This window comes from Neoarius graeffei, chromosome 24 (genome assembly GCF_027579695.1).
Source record: "Neoarius graeffei isolate fNeoGra1 chromosome 24, fNeoGra1.pri, whole genome shotgun sequence".
Lineage (NCBI taxonomy): Eukaryota > Metazoa > Chordata > Actinopteri > Siluriformes > Ariidae > Neoarius > Neoarius graeffei.
In genome coordinates, this window is record NC_083592.1 from 14,518,885 (window position 1) to 14,539,168 (window position 20,284).

The window sequence follows — 20,284 nt, forward strand, 5'->3', positions numbered from 1 at the left end:
GACCGCTGTCTTACTAACAGAAAAACAAAACTTTTTCCACTTACTAAAGTAAGTAACTTAATGAAAACAAGATGCGACAATGCCTCCAAAGAAAACCATAAATAATCCTCAGATGGAGGACGACCTCGAGGAAATCCGTAAGTCACTAAATCTAATGTCAGAGGAGTTGACTAAAGTAACTAAACAGCTAACAGTGCTAACGGAACTTGTAGGTGAAGTCAAACAATTAAAGAATATGATCAAAGAAAAGGACAAAACCATCTATGATCTGGAATGAAAGATAAATGACTTGGAACAATACATACGAATGGATGATGTTATTGTAACCAGACTATATGTTAAACCCCGATCATATGCTAAAGCTGTGGCTGAGGGTGGAAACGTTAACAAGGATGCTGGAACCGAGGATCTGCAAACACTGGAAATGCAGCTCCTGCAATTTTTCGAGAGTAAGAACATCTACCTCGATGCTAACAGCATCTCAGCGTGTCACACCCTTCCTCGAATGGACCACAAATCTAAACCTGCCATCATTGTTCGTTTTGTGAATCGCAAGCACAAAACTGAGCTACTGATGCAGGGGAAGAAGTTAAAGGGGTCTGAGGTCTACTTGAATGAACATTTAACTAAGAAGAATGCCGAGATTGCCCGAGAGGCCCGCAACCTGAAGAAAAACAATAAGATAAAAGCAACATGCACCAGGAATTGTAAGGTGTTAATACGACTGAATGGATCCACATCCAAAGAGGCCAAAGTAATAACGGTAAGGGAGCTTAAAGACCTTGATCCATACAGATAATGTTGCTGTTTTGTTTTTGTTTTTCACAAAGAAAGTATGGCCTAGTCAGTGGTGTGTTATGGAGCAGATCAGGAATAGACTGTTTGTAGCAATGCAGTTTGCGTCATTGCTATTTTTACTTTTTTTTTCTTCCCCTTCTTTGGACTGATTTCTATATTATTGATATGGCATATAAGTGGGTTTTTTCCCCTCTTTTTTTTTTTCAAAATGAACATTGCATGGATCTTCTGGGGGTTTTGCATTGAACTTTGCCCTTATTTTTTGCATGGAACTTTTTTCTATGTATTTATTTATTTGTGTGTGTGTGTGTGTGTGTGTGTGTGTGTGTGTGTGTGTGTGTGTACTGGACTTAAAATGGGCAAAACTTCTTATTTAGTTGTTGCCTATCATGGATGGATATGCAGCCCTTTTCAAATGACAGACTCTGATCTGTATTACAACTCTTATGGACTGGATTTAACAAAGATATTCTTATGGGCATATGGCCTTATTTCTGTTGGATTTATGGCATTATGGGAGAGTGTGTGTGAGTGGGACTGTGCGTGTATGTGTAGGCCATTGACTTATATGCAGTGTCTAAATAAATTCAAACTCTCAAAAAAGGACTGCCCTAAAGACAAATGACATCTGGTGAGGCTGAATTTATGTTCCCTTTTAGAGACTTTGATGAAGTTGAATTTGAATGTATGATTATAATGGGGGTGACATACTTAAACTGTACACTAATTATGAAAACATTAATTTGAACAATTTTGATGCCATGGAATACAAAATGTATGAGTTTGGTAATGATATAGACCCTGAAAAACATTTTTTAATAGTGTAAATAATAGCTGTGAGTATTATACTGATGAGCAATTTAAAAGTGTCAAAAAGGAAGGTGCATTTTCAGTTATACATTTTAATAGTAGGTGTTTGTATAAAAATTATAACAACATAAAGGAATATCTGTTGCAATTTAACAAATTCAATGTTATTGCAATATCTGAGACTTGGCTAGGAGAGGAGAAAGGTCATAATGTAGGAATGGAGGGATATGAGCTGTTCACTATAAATAGGATAAATAAAAAAGGAGGAGTTGCAATATGTTTGGTAATATAAACAATAAGGTGCATATTGTGTGTGGGGATTTTAATAGTGACCTGTTAAATCCTCATGGAAACACTAAAATAACAGATTTTATCAGTACAATGTATAGCAATAGTCTATTCCCAGTTATTACTAAACCTAGCAGAATTACAATTGATACAGCCACACTGATAGATAATTTATTTGTAAATGCAATAGAAAGCCAAGTCACAGCTGCATTACTCATAAATGACATAAGTGATCATCTTCCTGTTTTTGGCATTTTTCAACAACTTATCAGAATGGAAAATAAAACTAATATGCACAATCACAAGTTGACTAGACTTAGAACACCTGGAGCCATCACTGCCCTTAAGGTGGATCTGAGTACACAAACCTGGGATACGGTCTATGCCACTGGTGACCCAGATCAAGCCTATGAGGCCTTTCTGTCCACCTTACTTAAGCTTTATGACAAACACTGCCCATTTAGAAAGTCTTCAGCTAAAAATAAAAGTAGACTAGATAAGCCATGGATTACTAAAGGCATAGAAAAGGCATGTAAAGTATATATGAAACATAGAACTAAAGAAGCAGAAAATGGATATAAGACATAAAAATAAACTAATAAGTATCATAAGATTAAACAAAAAGGAATATTACTATAAGCAGTTGGAACAGCACAAGAACAACATTCAAGAAACTTGGAAGATATTAAATAGTTTAATTTAAAAAAAAGTACTGCAAGTACCGACTATCCAAATCATTTTATTAAAGATAATATAATTATAAATAACACAGAAATAGCAAATGAATTTAACAAGTTCTTTGTAAATGTTGGACCTTCCCTTGCAAAAGACATTGTTAAAAAGAGGGAAACAGGTGGCATAAATGAAAGTATTATCACTCGGAATCCAAACTCTATATTCATCAGAAGTGTACATGATAGCGAAATCCTGGAAATTGTTACAAAATTTAAAAATAAGAAGTCTACTGACTGCACCGGCATAGATATGACACTGATCAAGGATATAATACACAGTATAGTAACACCATTCACATACATCTGCAATCAATCTTTTCTAACAAATCAATTTTTCCAAGCAAAATGAAACTCGCTAAAGTAATTTCCATCTTCAAACGTGGAGACAGATACCAGTTCACCAACTACAGACCCATCTCTTTGCTCTCTCAATTTTCAAAAATCTTAGAAAAGCTGTTTGTTAGTAGGCTTGACAATTTCATAGAAATGCATAATTTACTGAGTAATCACCAGTATGGTTTTAGACCAAATAGGTCCACCTCGATGGGAGTAATGGAACTAGTGGAGAAAATCTCCACTTCAATTGATAACAAGGAATATACTGTAGGAATTTTTGTTGACCTGAGAAAGGCATTTGACACCATCGATCATGAGTTGCTCTTGAAAAAAATGGAAAGATACGGTGTCAAGGGTACAGCTCATGCGTGGTTAAACAGCTATCTCAGTGACAGACATCAATATGCACAGTGCTCAACGTAAATGAGTACACCCCCTTTAAAAGTAACATTTTAAACAATATCTCAATGAACACAAACAATTTCCAAAATGTTGAAAAGACAAAGTTTAATATAACATCTGTTTAACTTATAACGTGAAAGTAAGGTTAATAATACAAACTTAGATTACACATTATTCAGTTTTACTCAAATTAGGGTGGTGCAAAAATGAGTACACCCCACAACAAAAACTACTACATCTAGTACTTTGTATGGCCTCCATGATTTTTATTGACAGCACCAAGTCTTCTAGGCATGGAATGAACAAGTTGGCGACATTTTGCAACATCAATCTTTTTCCATTCAACAATGACCTCTTTTAGTAACTGGATGCTGGACGGAGAGTGATGCTCAACTTGTCTCTTCAGAATTCCCCAAAAGTGTTTGATTGGGTTCAGATCAGGAGACATACTTGGCCACTGAATCACTTTCACCCTGTTCTTCTTCAGAAATCCAACAGTGGCCTTAGATGTGTGTTTAGGATCATTGTCATGTTGGAAAAGTGCACGACGACCAAGGGCACGGGGTGATGGTAGCATCTTCTCTTTCAGTATAGAGCAATACGTCTGTGAATTCATGATGCCATCAATGAAATGCAGCTCCCCGACACCAGCAGCACTCATGCAGCCCCACATAAGGACACTGCCACCATCATGTTTCACTGTAGGCACCATGCATTTTTCTTTGTATTCCTCACCTTTGCGACATCATACAGTTTTGAAGCATTCAGTTCCAAAAACATTTATCTTGGTCTCATCACTCCAGAGTATAGAGTCCCAGTAGTCTTCATCTTTGTCAGCATGGGCCCTGGCAAACTCTAGGCGGGCTTTTTTTGTGCCTGGGCTTTAGGAGAGGCTTCTTTCATGGATGGCATCCATGCATGCCATTCCTCTGCAGTGTCTGCCATATTGTGTCACGGGAAATAGTCACCCCAGTTTGGCTTTCTACTTCTTTAGATAACTGCAGTGAACTTGCATGCCAATTTTCTTCAACCCTTCTCATCAGAAGACGCTCCTGTCGAGGTGTTAATTTCCATGGATGACCTGGACGTCTCTGTGAGATGGTTGCAGTTCCATCTTTCTTAAATTTTTTTTACCACTTTTGCTACAGTATTCTGACTGATAAGTAAAGCTTTGCTGATCTTCTTGTAGCCTTCACCTTTGTGGTGTAAAGAAATTATTTTCTTTGGGGAATTCTAAAGAGCCAAGTTGAGCATCACTCTCCATCCAGCATCCAGTTACTAAAAGAGGTCATTGTTGAAGAATGGAAAAAGATTGATGTTGCAAAATGTTGCCAACTTGTTCATTCCATGCCTAGAAGACTTGATGCTGTCATTAAAAATCATGGAGGCCATACAAAGTCCTAGATGTAGTAGTTTTTGTTGTGGGGTGTACTCATTTTTGCACCACTGTAATTTGAGTAAAACTGAAAAATGTCTAATCTAAGTTTATATTATTAACCTTACTTTCACGTTATAAGTTAAACAGATGTTATTATTAAACTTTGTCTTTTCAACGTTTTGGAAATTGTTTGTGTTCACTGAGATATTGTTTAAAATGTTACTTTTCAAAGGGGGTGTACTCATTTATGCTGAGCACTGTACATATTAACAGTGTAAACTCACATATGGAAAAAGTCATGCATGGAGTCCCACAAATCTCTGTACTGGGACCCAGACTGTTTATTATGTACATAAATGATCTCTGTGATGTACTACAACACCTGAATTGTATTCTGTTTGCAGATGATACCAGTTTGTACTGCTCTGGAAAACATTTAGAACAGCTCCTGCATACAGTAGAAAATGAGCTTACAATATTAAAGAAATGGTCTGACATTAATAAACTGTCTTTGAACTTAAGCAAAACAAAATTTAGCATATTTGGCAATCGAAAAACTAACAATCATATTAAAATCAAAATAAATGATATAGAAATTGAACAAGTGTTTGTGAATAAATTTTTGAGTGTTATTATCGATAATAAACTTAACTGGAAACCACATATAGATAATGTTAAGACAAAAACATCCAAAACAATTGCTATAATGTGTAAAATGAAAACTATCTTAAATCAAAAATCACTTAACATACTGTATTGCTCTCTCGTGCTCCCATACATTAACTATTGTGTGGAAATATGGGGGAACAACTACAAAACAAATATCAACCCAAAATTTTTACTCCAGAAGAAAGCCATAAGAATTGTCAACAAAACAGACTACTATGAACCATCGAATCTACTTTTCATTAGATTACACACTTTAAAATTATATGATCTTGTGGATCTTAACACTGCTGTTATAATGTATAAGGCACACAACCATTTGCTTCCATACTGTATCCAGGAGCTGTTCAGGCCTAGAGAGAGCCTATATAATCTAAGGGGACCTGGCATCTTTAAAAAAAAAAACTAAAGCCAGAACCAATAGTAAAAGTAAATGGATATCTATTAAAGGAGTAAACTTATGGAACAGATTAGATGATGAACTAAAAAAGTGTAGCTCAGTTAATAAATTTAAAAAAATGTATAAAGCTAACATAATAGATAAATACAGAGCATTAGTATGAAATAATAATAAAAGTAATAATAGTAACATAATGACATTACAGTTAGTACAAATAAGTAAAACAGCAATATAATTATAAATGAATAATACAGTGACAATATGGTACTATACTGTGTATTATTTCTATGTACTATGCTAATATGTATTATTTGCTATATACATAACCAGGGTACTATTATATTACTCTTAAATATATGATTAATAATTGAAATATAGACTATAAGATAATATGTACACTACCATTCAAAAGTTTGGGGTCACTTTGAAATTTCCTTATTTTTGAAAGAAAAGCAATGTTCTTTTCAATTAAGATCACTTTAAACTAATCAGAAATACACTCTATACATTGCTAATGTGGTAAATAACTATTCTAGCTAAATTCTACTAAATGTCTGGTTTTTGGTGCAATATCTACATACAGTAGGTGTATAGAGGCCCATTTCCAGCAACTATCACTCCAGTGTTCTAATGGTGCAATGTGTTTGCTCATTGCCTCAGAAGGCTAATGGATGATTAGAAAACCTTTGTACAATCATGTTAGCACAGCTGAAAACAGTTTAGCTCTTTAGAGAAGCTATAAAACTGACCTTCCTTTGAGCAGATTGAGTTTCTGGAGCATCACATTTGTGGGGTCGATTAAATGCTCAAAATGGCCAGAAAAATGTCTCAACTATATTTTCTATTCATTTTACAACATATGGTGGTAAATAAAAGTGTGACTTTTCATGGAAAACACAAAATTGTCTGGGTGACCCCAAACTTTTGAACGGTAGTGTATATATTTTAAAAATTGCGATATGAAATTGAAACAGTAGGCTATACTGTTTGGTATTTAAATTTTAGTATAAAAATAATACCATACAGTGGAAGATGATACCTCATGAGGTCTTGTTAAGTTCTTTTGGTTTTGTTTTTCTTTCTTTTCTCTGTAAATCTAAATTATTATAACTGTGTCTGTCGTTTTGTTTTCGCTTTCTCATTTGTTTTCCTTTTGCTTTTTTGTCTTCATTACTTACTTTTGATATATGAATGAAATGTAAAAAGGGTAGGCGCAATAAGGCTTATAGGTAATAAGGTATAGGCTTCAGCCTATACCTTTTCGGTCAGAATTCCATTGATCAAATGAAAGTATTGTACCTTATGATGTGCTTAAAATGACCAAAATAAAACTATACTATACTATACTATACTATACTATACTATACTATACTATACTATACTATACTATACTATACTATACTATATGTCAAAGCAAAATAGAAACCTAGATGTCGGCTACGTTGGTGGATATACAAATGCGGGGTCAAGTGACATTCCATACAAAACATAGTTAGTGTGTGTGCAGCTCTCTTTGTTTTTCCACTGCTTTAAGCATTCTTTTAGCTATGCCATATCTTTGTGCTGTATATGGTTGTGGTCACAACAGTACTCGTGACCATAGCACATTCCGATTTTTTAGAATTCTGTCCATGATTCAGAAAGAGGGCAAGGAAACTCTGAGGCTTAGTACGGAGAGGAGACATGCACGGCTGAACAACATCGGCAGGGCTGATCTAACCAAGGCTAAAACTAAAACACCTCGTGTTTGCAGTAATCATTTTATCTTAGGTGAGATTCAAAAGCTTTCTTGATAATATCATGGAAGAATTTTATTTCATGTTGCTAGAATTTTGCGATAAAATGAGCATTCTCTTGTCATGGTTCACTTGGTCATTGTTATAATTTTAACACGTGTATTACCATTTTGCTTCTAAGAGTGCCAGCAAAATTATATGATAGAAACAATCCAGACTGGGCACCCACTCAGAACATGGGCTATGTTTTGTCCAAGGTCAGACTTGATTCTTTGGCAGCCAAACCAGATAAAACATGATATCTGGGTACTTGATGGTCGGTAGAAACATCTTATCTTCAGAAAAGTCTGACTTTTTAAAATAATATGGGTCAAACACGTCTATCTTCTCTTTGTATCGACTCTTCACTCGACCGTTCAAATCATGGTAATACTGAGAAAATTCAGCATTGTTTACAGACACGCTTTCAGCGGCTGTCATCCTAGTTGCTTTGTATATCCACCATCATGGCGGACACTCATGATGTAGCACATTTTGATCACATGGTTGCAAGTCATCTATTCTGATGACCTCTGAGACTCCTGCTAATCAGACGTTAAGTTCCAACTCGCTGCTGTTTGAGCACCTCTTGAAGTTTCCAGTTTCCCAGCACTCACATCCTGACATTGTATCTATGCTAGCAACCCACTCTGGAGCTCCAGAACCCTGTCCCCAGAACTACACTATACGACCAAATGCATGTGAACACCTGACCAAGTTTGAAGAACTAAGTAACATTTTCTAGAATGCCTTTGTATGCTAGAGCTTTAAAATTTCCATTCCCTGGAACTAACAGGTCCCAAAACTTTTTCAGACCCTGACTGTTTCTGTCCAGGTTTATTTCTTGTCTTAGGCCATGATCTAGACATGAACCTTGTCTTAGGACAAAATGTTTGTTTGTTGTTTTTCCTAATCACAGGAACTAATCAAGTCCCTGTCTCAAGCTCAGTCTTTACACCAGAATTTGGTGACTTTAGTCATTCAACCTGGAACAACCATCACTGAACAGAGGTGGTCTGAGACACCATTTATCAGCCACCTACAATGCAGTCCTTGGCACACTTCCCAGAAAACTGAATACACATCCACACCAAGACTCAGCTGACTTCAATGACTCACATGATGGCAGAGAGAGCCAACAATGCACAGCTCACCCTAACGACCCTCTAGGCTGCTAACACCATTCACACCTGGCCTCCAGTGACTCTAAGGTGGGGTTTACATTAGACCGTATCAGCGGATCATCAGATTAACGTTTTTAAAATGATTAGTGTGCACACAGCAACGCCAATACACGATTTGCGTGCACATAGCAACGCCAATACACGGATATGCTCGGCTCCGCAGGCCGAGCATATCACTCCGCCCTGGACAGCGAGTGCCCTCTGGAGGGTGCGCACTCCGGCCCTGCGCAGCTCACAGAGAGCGCGAGTGGAGTGCACGAGCAGTGATTTGGGACTGAGCTGCTGTGTGTGTGATCTCAGTGCATGTCGGGCATGCGCGTCACTTACCACTTGCAAGTGGAAGGATGGCAAGCCTAAAGACAATCATAACTACACAATGGGCAGTATTTGCATCAGTATTTGTAGTATTTTCATACTTTTATACTCTTTAATGAAAGGTGATACAAGGCGGAAGTCCGCGCCGTTTTTCAGCAGTCGCGTCACATGACCAACGCCAGCGAATCAGGAAGGTGGATGTCACAGTGACGTTGTCCAATGACGACGCCAGCTAGAGCTCAGCACAGCGTATCCGCGTATCCACGTATTCTCAATGTTTACACAGCACCGGACCAGACACGATCTGGATTGAATACGTGGACCCTGACGGATTCCCGTTTCCCCGCGTTTCCAGGCGTTTTAATGTAAACGGACAGTGCATCCGCGAAGAAAACGAGACAGATACAGTCTAATGTAAACTTGGCCTAACACCTACAGGATGGCTGACAGTGTCAACGACCCATGTGACCTCAACGACTCTCATTAGGTTTGCTTTTGGTCCACTAGATTATAAATACCTGAAACTCCCCACTAGTCAGACAGAACTGAAGAAGGCTTTCGGATGAGGTGAAACATCTTCAAGAATTTCAGGCAAGTCCAGTTGCCTTCTTTAGCACCTACGGTTTACTATGACCTGGATGACTGAGAACCTTCACAGACATGTGACTTCAGTCTTTGTTTCCTTGTTCTTCTAGTTCCAGTTCCCTTGGTCCTAGTCAAGTTAGTAGTATGTTCTATTTTCCTCCATACCTGCCAACCTGTATGCATCTTGCGTAGCCGCTACGAATTTTTACCTCATTGTACGACTGTACGTTTTCACATTAAAAAGTACGCATATCGTCCGAACTCGCATTTCAGTCAAGTTCTCGCTGAAGTTGATACCGCTGATCTGTGAGAAAACTCAAAGCCAGAATGGAACGCTTTGCCCAATCCCCCCGCCCCTCTTCCAGAGCGTGTGGCTCTGCCCTCTTCACCCCCTCCCCTTCCTCCTTTGCATCTCTGACTTGAGTGCAGCGGTGCAGCCAGGTGGCTAGAGCGAGTCGGGGATTGAAACGTCGGTTAGAGACGTCGTTTTTATATTTGTAACAGAAACTGTTGTGTTTCACGTGCACTCAAGAGCTTCCTAGCCATTATTTTGTGCATTTACAACACCAACAGTACAGGCTAGTTCTTCATTTAACTTCGAAGCCGTCACTCGAGGTTGCATATTCGATGCGGTAACCAGCGAAACCTGATTACAATTCCTCTTGCGCTCTCATTGAATCACTATGATAAGTACCACTTTATTGATGTGCTCAACAAAACGTAGCATGTTGTATATCTTAAGGGCAGTCGGTAACTTCTGTCAATGGTAGCCTAGAATGTTTGCAGATGATGTGAAGTCGAAAATTGGTCATCCCTCTTATGAAAAAACCTGCGTGGTACTGCAATATCAAATGCTTTTTTTATACAGTATTACTGCAGTAAATGCAATATTTCGAATGCAAATGCAATAGTTTACACATGAAAAAGGCATACTACAAAATACTGCAGTGTACTGTATAATGCAATATTTTTACTGTATAATGCAGTATACTTCCAACATGTTAAAAAATGCAAAAGTCTAAACCTATTGCATGGGAAATTTGTGCATACCATGTTTTGTGTTGAAAGTGCCTTTTTTACATACTGTATTAATTTAATGTGTTGTTATTTATTTTGAAAGAGTGGCTCTGGTTTAATTTCATTTCATTTGCACATGTATTTAATGTTTGTTGTGCTTTTCATAATGGAAGGAAGTTCCCAAGAGTCATCAATAACAGTTTCCCAAAGTCTATCAATAGGAATGTTTTACAAAACTGGACTATGTTCCCAAGGTCAATCAATAAAACTGGATTAAAAGTGTGTTTTTGGTCTGCTGGTTGTGGTCTGTGGGGGCGCATGCACGCCGGGTTGGGGTGAGGTTGATGCAAGGGGGGGGTACTCATGAAATTGTAAAATTGTACTCATAAAATTTTTTCAAGGTTGGCAGGTATGTTTCGTCATGTGATACAGTAAACCAACAGAGTAATTAAGTGTTTCATTGAATTAATTAAAAAATTCATTTGATGTTTATGATTCATAATGAGGATCTTTTTTATTTGCCTGACCTTGCTTTTGTGAGGATCTTCAGTTCCGTCGAACTGAGGCTGTGGTTGATTCGGCTCTGTGCTCATCCTTCTGGGTACTGAACTCTCCGGACTGCCTTCCTAGTCAACATGGCAGCAGCTCAGTAAAACAGAAAAATCTGGCTATGTGGTAATCAAAACAGGCAAATGTAGAATTATAATACATCCAAACTTACTAGACATGTTCTGGGCAATACTACAAAGCACTCTACCTCTTTTCATACTTCTATCACTCTTGCTTTCTGGACGTTTTTTTTTATCCATTGCTTTTCCTCCCATTGGCTTCAGTTCATTATTCAAAACCTGACTGCTCCTAGAGATTCAAAGCTAGGAGCACCAAAGTTGGTAAATGTTGTTAGGTTTTTATACCTTGCATACATATGGCATAACTTTCTTCACTCCACTTTCTTTCCTTCCTTCCTTTTTATCCCCCATCCTCCCAGTAGAACCCATTGATTTTACTACTCCTAGATCTTTTAAGGTAGAGTCACAAAACTTGGAATATGGATTCAACTGCAAAAGTACAGCTTTACATATTAATGACACTGATCTATCTCACCCTTCTATTCTTTCATCTGTCAATGGCAATCCATTACTACTCCTTCAACTTTTATGGTAGAACTGACAAACTTTGTCTATAGGTTCAACTGTGGAAACAAGCACACCCTTTTGTTATTAGTTCACCCTTCCTTTCTCAGTTGCGTTCTTTCTAGTTTAATGCAAACAGCAATCACATGCATTTTCCCAAGGAAATCCCCTTTCCTAGTTTATTTCTCTCTTCCTATGTTTGTCTTTATCAACTTCCAGTCTGTATCTGGGGAAGCCATGGCTTAATGATTAGAGATGCAGCTTTAGGACCAAAAGGTTACCAGTTCAATTCCCTAGACCAGCAGGAATGGCCGAAGTGCCCTTGAGTAAGGTACCTGCTCCCCAGGCTGCTCTGAGTATGTTGTATGTTGTTCTGGATTAGATCATCTGCTAAAATCTATGAATATAATGTAACGTATCTATACTTCTCTCTGTCTCACTATTTCTTTACCTCCCTCTCTCTCTGTGCCTGCATTAAATATCTTCTAAACTTTTACATTGTATTTATTTTGAATTTAGATCATTTTTGCTTTGCAAGTACTAATACTTCCTTCATGAAATACAAATTTAGTTTAATCTGTAAACTTGATGTATGCAATTTATTTAAGTGCAGCTGAAAACACATCTGTAATGATCAAGGATGTCAGACTCCTGAAGGGTCACAGCACTGTAGTGTTTAGTAATAAATTGTGCTTATAAATCTTTTTCTGTTTGGGCTGTATTTAGATCTGGCAACTTAAGTCCAAAAGTTATAATTCAGGAAATGTTTGATGTACTCATAGTTCAGTTATGTTACTGATGGTTTTCTGGGCTTTCCACTCTGTTTATGTGCAAATTACCTGTATGAAGTTCATGCTAGACAGGATTACATATGCCAAAACCTTCTGACACTAAGTCACGTGGTGACCATGCTATAAAAAGCCACAAGTAATGGCTTCTTGCCTTGTACACATGTTGAGAATTGAAGATATCTGTGAAACAGCTTGTGACTCCAGTCAGTGCTACAGAGGAAGATGTCCTCCAAAGCTGGATGTAACTTCATATTAACTTCATATCATCATTATCATCATCATACATTAACCTTGTTTCTGTTTTTCTTTCCCTAATTTAGCTTTGTCCAATTCCCACCAACTTGCTTACTCTCCCTTATCATGTGACAGCTATCAGTCTGGGAGGGCAAAGGCTATCACATCCTTCCTCTGAGACACATGAATCCAGCCAAGTGCATCTTTTCAAACTGTTTCTTATTTTGTGTCATGGGCCAGGGTAACACACTTGGAAGAAAGTGGTGTCCACCCCGTTCTGCATGCAATGAGCTCGCAGATGCCCATCCATCCACTATCTGTAACTGCTTATCCTGTGCAGGGTCACAGGCAAGCTGGAGCCTATCCCAGCTGACTACACAAGAGGCGGGGTACACCCTAGACAAGTCGCCAGGTCATCGCAGGGCTGACACATAGAAACAAACAACCATTCACACTCACATTCACACTTACGGTCAATTTAGAGTCACCAATTAGTTTAACCTGCATGTCTTTGGGGGAAACTGGAGCACCCGGAGAAAACCCACACAGACACAGGGAGAACATGCAAACTCCACACAGAAAGGCCCCTGTCGGCCGCTGGGCTCAAACCCAGAACCTTCTTGCTGTGAGACAACAGTGCTAACCACTACACCACCGTGCTGTCCTCTTGCAGATGCCCATGATTGGCTAATGTTCCGGTGATTGATAGGGGAGAGAGTATATACCACCCCTCACACCCTGAGAGCATGACCAATTTTGCTCTCGTGAATTCCCGGTCACGGAACGCTGTGGCATCATGAGAATTTGAATATCCCTTGCAAATTGGGTTGTATTTGGATTAGTACTAAGGTTATAGGGGGTGTATGGGTATCAGGAAGGGGTAATACCTCTGAAAGGGGAACATGCCATGCTCTTCAGAGCATTTCGTCGACTTTGGTCCCCACTTGGTACTCAGTTTTCACCTGTGGCTCCTTGTAGCTGCTAGCATGCAAGAGCGGCCACACCCTGGGCAATGGCTTCAACTGACTGGCAAAATCAGGTGAGGGTAGCCAATGGGTTCAAAACCATCAGTGAATTAGAGCTTCCTGACCTATGCTTGCAAAGACTGGATTCAATGGACTCTGCGCTTTTCCAGTGGAGAGGAAGGTGGTTGCAGTATCACACTGTGGAGTGCTGTGCACAAGATGAGACACGTATGACATCTTGGTCATTCACTGCATCCGTCTCCACCTCCAGTTGTCTTGACTTGGTCTTGACATTGGACATAGGTGGTCTCGGATGAGAGAGTGAGGTTGACAGCACGCAACTCTTCTTCACTTTAAGCAAAATCATCGCACAAGCCATCAGTTATCACTAAGGTTATCCAGGTGATGAAATGCCTCTCCAGTAGTTATGAGGAGTGAAACAGAATGTAAGTTTACCTATGTAACCCTGTTCTATGACACCCGGGTCATTCATTAATCAGAACTTATCAGAACTCCTGAAAAGGTTCCAAAGGGAATTTCTGCCATTACAGATGTTTTTTGTTTGTTATAGTATGGTCACCATGTAACATAGTGTCAAAACATCTCAGCATGAGGTTTAAGGCCTGAATATCAGTGTACAACTTCAGTATAAATTCCTCATTAAATGTGCATAACTCAATTTCTGAAGGTTGAGCAGGTTGAGTAATGTGGTGTTTATGGACAGACCTTCAGTTCACAATGGATTTGGTTATATACAGCTTTGAAGCTCTTGCTCCTGTACATGCTCCGATAAGCTTCTCCTATCAAATATTCGATCACCATGCCAATATCCTTCAGTTTGATCTTATATCTCCGAGGAAGACGAGACTGGAGATGACACAAAGGCAAAATATGATTTAATGGGAATCTTAAAACAACTTCCAGTTTATTTCCTCATACCAGAGGTGTCATCACAATTATGCAAGTCATGTTAGTAACCTGGGACAATATTTCTAATGTTTTATTTAACTCCTACCTGTTTGGCATCCTCAATGATATGGCGTAAGAAGTGATCTGAGGAGCCTTGGTGCTGCTGTGAAGGGAGGTGATTTATATTGTATAGATTAGTATTTTCTATAGCATTACTGTATAATCTAATCAGTTGTTCCTTCAGATGTATACAAATGAGCGTTTACCATGTTTCAAAATTTCATCAAACTAACTTCACTTAATAAAGTCATTAACATGAAAACTCAAAGTCCCTCCCATGCCAGGACCTGGTCTTCCCAGGCAGTCTACCACCCTAGTACTAACCAGGCCCTTAAGGTGCACTGGACAGCGCCTCATCCCCTTGCTTATTATACAGCTAGGGTTACAGTGGGGGGCTGGTCCTCTGGTAACCACAAAAGTTTGACTCCCCACTCACATCTGTATTGCAGCATGCCTTGCCAGATGGCACTAGGTACCATTTTATGATGGTCTTTGGGATGACCTGACCCTGGGTAGAACTCGCGAGCTCCTGGTCGAGAGGCGGACACACTAACCACCAGGCCAGCTCACAGTCATTAACGTGGAAACAGATGCAATATTAAAACAGTGTTACATGCAAGAAAGCTCTGTTTTACAACCGCAAAAAAATCCAAAAAAGTTCTCATTCTCATCTCATTATCTCTAGCCGCTTTATCCTTCTACAGGGTCGCAGGCAAGCTGGAGCCTATCCCAGCTGACTACGGGCGAAAGGCGGGGTACACCCTGGACAAGTCGCCAGGTCATCACAGGGCTGACACATAGACACAGACAACCATTCACACTCACATTCACACCTACGGTCAATTTAGAGTCACCAGTTAACCTAACCTGCATGTCTTTGGACTGTGGGGGAAACCGGAGCACCCGGAGGAAACCCACGCGGACACGGGGAGAACATGCAAACTCCGCACAGAAAGGCCCTCGCCGGCCACGGGGCTCGAACCTGGACCTTCTTGCTGTGAGGCGACAGCGCTAACCACTACACCACCGTGCCGCCCATCCAAAAAAGTTGTAAAACATAAATAAAAATATAATGCAATGATTTGAAAATCATGGAGATCCTGTATTTCATTGCAAATAGTACAAAGACAACATATCAAATGTTGAAATTAAGAAATGTGATTGTTTTTTGAAAAATATATACTCACTTTGAATTTAGTGCCAGCAACACATTTAAAAAAATGTTGGGACATGGGCAACAAAAGTTTGGAAAAGTTGTGTAATGTAAAAAAAAAATCTAATTAGGTTAGTTGACAACAGGTCAGTAACATGATTGGGTATAAAACAGAGCATCCCAGAGAGGTGGAGTCTCTCAGAAGTTCATCATACAGGAATAACATTCCATCCATCCTTTATCCATAACCACTTATCCTGTGCAGGGTCACAGGCAAGCTAGAGCTTATCCCAACTGACTATGGAGCACTTGCATGTGACGTCACAGCCAATCCAGATTGTGACAGACGCCATCTTGTCGGTCAAACGCCATATTTCCGCCTTCTACTTCTGCTTCTGCTTCTACTTCTACCTTTTCTTCTGGAAAACCCTACTATATACAATTCTACTACAACGGCTGTGGCTACAAGCTCTCCCTACCTGTGCACGTTTTTTATGTTTTTTGTGTGTATTTTTGCGTGTTGTTCGTCTGTACCGGACTTCAATATCCACTACAACCGTATGGACTTACTGGACATTGGTTTCCAGCAGAAAATGACGGTTTGTAGCGATTTCCATCGCATGCACAACATTCCGGACGAGATAGCGAGACCAGCGGGGTCTCTGTGGATTGTTATCGGAAGCAAAGCAAAGGAGGCGGCGCCGGGAGCGGAAGCAAAAGCCAGGCTGCAGAGCCGGCCTGTTGACTAAGCTCAGAAAACAGCCACTCAAATCTCCACTGCTAAGCCGCTACCTCTCCAACGCCAGATCCATGGTAAACAAGACGGACGATTTGGAATTACAGCTGGAATTACCTTATTCTATTCTATAATCGGCTGGTCAGTGCTGTACTCAATACTTAAGTGACTTACCCGTCCAGTGAGGATTATTTTCTTGTTTACAAGATGCCACATCTGAGTCGCTGACAAATCCTGAATTTCTGTAAAGATAACTGTCCAGAGATTTATAAGCACGCAGTGCTTCACCACTGAACAGTGAGGGAAAGTTAATGAGGTAATTATACACGTCTGGGTATTCCGCTGGCAGTTCAAAATCCACTGACACGGTCGTGAAAACTACGTCCGGTAAGCCATAAGGGTCACTAATCTGTAGATCGTTTATTTTAGACATATATCTAGTTATCTGTTCATTAGAAAAATGAGCCGTGTAGTCCGTCGGTTGAAATTGATCCATTCTGTACACGAGTGCAGCAGTATTCAGCGGTGTTTTTTACCGACAAGATGGCGGCTGTGTACTTTCCGGTCACGTGACTGCAAGATCTCTATAGGCGAGAGGCAGGGTACACCCTGGACAAGTCGCCAGGTCATCACAGAGCTGACACATAGAGACAAAGAACCATTTACACTCACATTCACACCTATGGTCAATTTAGAGCCACCAATTAACCTAACCTGCATGTCTTTGGACTGTGGGGGAAACAGGAGCACCAGGAGGAAACCCACGCAGACACGAGGAGAACATGCAAACTCCACACTCAGTGCGTTTACATGCACATAGAGAGAATCGAATTTCTGCCGTTGCTTGACTGAAATCGAAGTTCAAAATGCCATGTATACACCTTAATTCGGCTGAAATTGAACCGAACTTGATTTCTCGGAATCGAGCTACACGACCTAGATTATGCGATTTCTGCCAAGCTACTTAGTGCATGTATATCCTATTGAGCTACGTATTCGAGCTACTTACTTCAGCACTGCCCCTTCCGGAAGTGACGAGTGACGAGACCACAAGGGAAACACAACAGCCTCGGTCGGCATGACAACGAATCATGACAACGGCATGAATCTTTTCTTTTTGTGGCATTGTTTGCACTGTTAAAATTTAGCTCACTTACTGTATCACCAAATACATCTGTACAGCTGTTGCATAGCTGTGAATTGTGTACATAAACAAGTCTTTGTATTTGTGTGTGTGTGTGTGTGTGTGTGTGTATATATATATGTCCAACATCTGAAGAATGTCAATAAAAGCAAAACAATTGAACTTTTTGTGTGTTTATTAAGACATAAGTTAAATTGTAAGCAAAAAAAAAAATTTTTGTAAGCAAAAAATGGACTTTAGAAAAATATTATTGTGCAAAATAAGTTGTCTTACAAAACAGTGGTCTGCGCCGGACAGTTTGTAGCCATACAGTCTGTTAGAGCAAGCCTAACAGCTTGAACACGGAACTGCCAGTGTTGCCGGATTGGGGGTTTTAAGTGCATTTTAGCGGATTTGAACATGTTTTGGGCTGGAATACGTCAGCAGTATCTGGCAACACTATAGCTCTTCTTCATGACGACAACCGGAAGTGTACCAACACGATGGGGCGTGTAGCGCCACGTGTGGCTCGGGTGCACAATGCACCTTGCACAATAGCCCGATTTCACTTGTGCATGTAGGATTGGATTTCTCTGGCACCCCTGCTGGGACCCTTTGCTCGATTACCGACAGCAGCTCGATTTGGATGTGCATGTAAACGTACTGACTGAAAGGCCCCTGTCAGCCACTGGGCTCGAACACAGAACCTTCTTGCTGTGAGGCAACAGTGCTAACACCGTGCCGCCTGGAATAACATTCCTCAATGTAAAATAGCAAAGAATTTGAGGATCACATCATCTATGGTACATAATATCATTAAAAGATTACAAGAATCCGGAGCAATCTCTGTACACAAAGGACAACGTGGAAAACACTATAGCCATACATACTCCGATTGTCTAGTTGGTTTGGGTACAACGCACAGAGATGGCCATAAACAGGCACGAGACCATGTGTCGCAAATTGCAGTAAAACTCCAATTGAGACACACATAAGCGTTGTATACATGTCCAAAGAATGCTCCTAAAACTCAAATAATATCGGCATATTCCACATCGGAAAATGCTAAATTTGGAATAAGGCCAAAGTCGGAATGTCCAACTGGAATATGCTGTTTACATGACCCGAATCAAATTCCAAATATTGTCATATTCAGAACAATAGTGGAATATTAGTGTGGATGTAAACATGATCTAATAATGTTAACTGATGATGAAGATGACTGAGTAACTTAGTTGTCAGGTAACATAGTTGACAATTTCCCTATTTTGTCCCATAATTTCCATTCCTTGCCTGGCTGACCATGTGTCATTTTCTTGAACAGGTTAAAATCAAAGTTGAGCATATAATTGAATTAAAACCATTAAACATTTGTAAACCATAAAAATGTACAAAACATAGTTGACTTCATAGTTGAATATCATGAGAAAATTTCAAGCTGAAAGAAGCATAGGATATACATGATGTATGTGTGATATTATAATATGCTTTCCATTAATAGGTAAAATATGATGTTTTTGAAGAAAATTCTTAGAATAGATATAATTATCATCAACAGACATGGAATGTACCCCAAATTATCGAACAACTCAAAAGCAATTGAACTGTATCAACTGTGTTACCATGTTATAGAGCTTCTCCAGGCGAGACACTGTCAGGAAGTGCTTCATGGTCACGCCATTCTCAACAAGCAGCTTAACAAAACTGACGCGGTCCATCAGCAAAGCATTCAGCATGGCATGCTCCAGGTCATCCACCTAAAACACACCACCACAGGGCTGCATCACCACAACCCTGATCACATCATCCTATTTTTACATTATATCCTGTATACCATACTGCACCTTCCAATGGTGTCCATACACCAGGACATGTTGCTGAGCTATATCAGCTCTGTCCCAGGCCAGTGTCGCGCTTAATTTCTCTGCTGGTGTTCCTGATAACAGAATGCATCACGGGTTGACAAAGATGAACCATAAAGTTAAACCAGATAAACTAAGACTGTTTTCATAGTTTAGCAAAAGTGTTGTTCTTGTGAGAACCAGACTGTGTTATACCAATACCTCTTAGTGAAGCTGTCAAAATAGCCACATCTGCTTCCAAATGATCCTCTGATTCAGAGTCAAAAATGGTGATCTGAAATGTAAATAATAATAATAATAATAATAATAATAATAATAATAATAAGTTAAGCCTAGGCCAAACATTAATATAAATGCAGTACACTTTTATGGTTTTTTGAGGGTTCTTTGGATCATTACTGGTTATTAGCTTCCCCAAAAAGCTAATATATACTCACTGGCCACTTTTTAGGAACAGCCATACATACACCTACTATTTGATGCAGTTCTCTAATCAGCCAATCCTTTGACAGCAGCACAATGCAAAAAATCATGCAGATACAAATCAAGAGCTTCAGTTAATGTTCACATCATTCAAACATTAGAATGGGAAAAAGTGTGATTTCAAAGTATGACTTTCACTGTGGCGTG

The 20,284-nt window shown here is 39.4% G+C and overlaps 1 protein-coding gene across 1 annotated transcript in view; it reads right to left on the reverse strand.

Moving 5' to 3' along the window:
* The window catches only part of trpm6 (transient receptor potential cation channel, subfamily M, member 6), an 89,558-nt gene that overhangs the window by 52,748 nt on the left and 16,526 nt on the right, over positions 1-20,284 (reverse strand). Inside the window, exons 10-14 of the mRNA XM_060908016.1 lie at positions 19,856-19,928; positions 19,637-19,728; positions 19,415-19,549; positions 14,827-14,883; positions 14,538-14,678 (exon numbers count right to left, since the gene is read on the reverse strand). Of these exons, the coding sequence (XP_060763999.1) occupies positions 14,538-14,678; positions 14,827-14,883; positions 19,415-19,549; positions 19,637-19,728; positions 19,856-19,928 (498 nt within the window). The remainder of the gene's footprint in view (positions 1-14,537; positions 14,679-14,826; positions 14,884-19,414; positions 19,550-19,636; positions 19,729-19,855; positions 19,929-20,284) is intronic.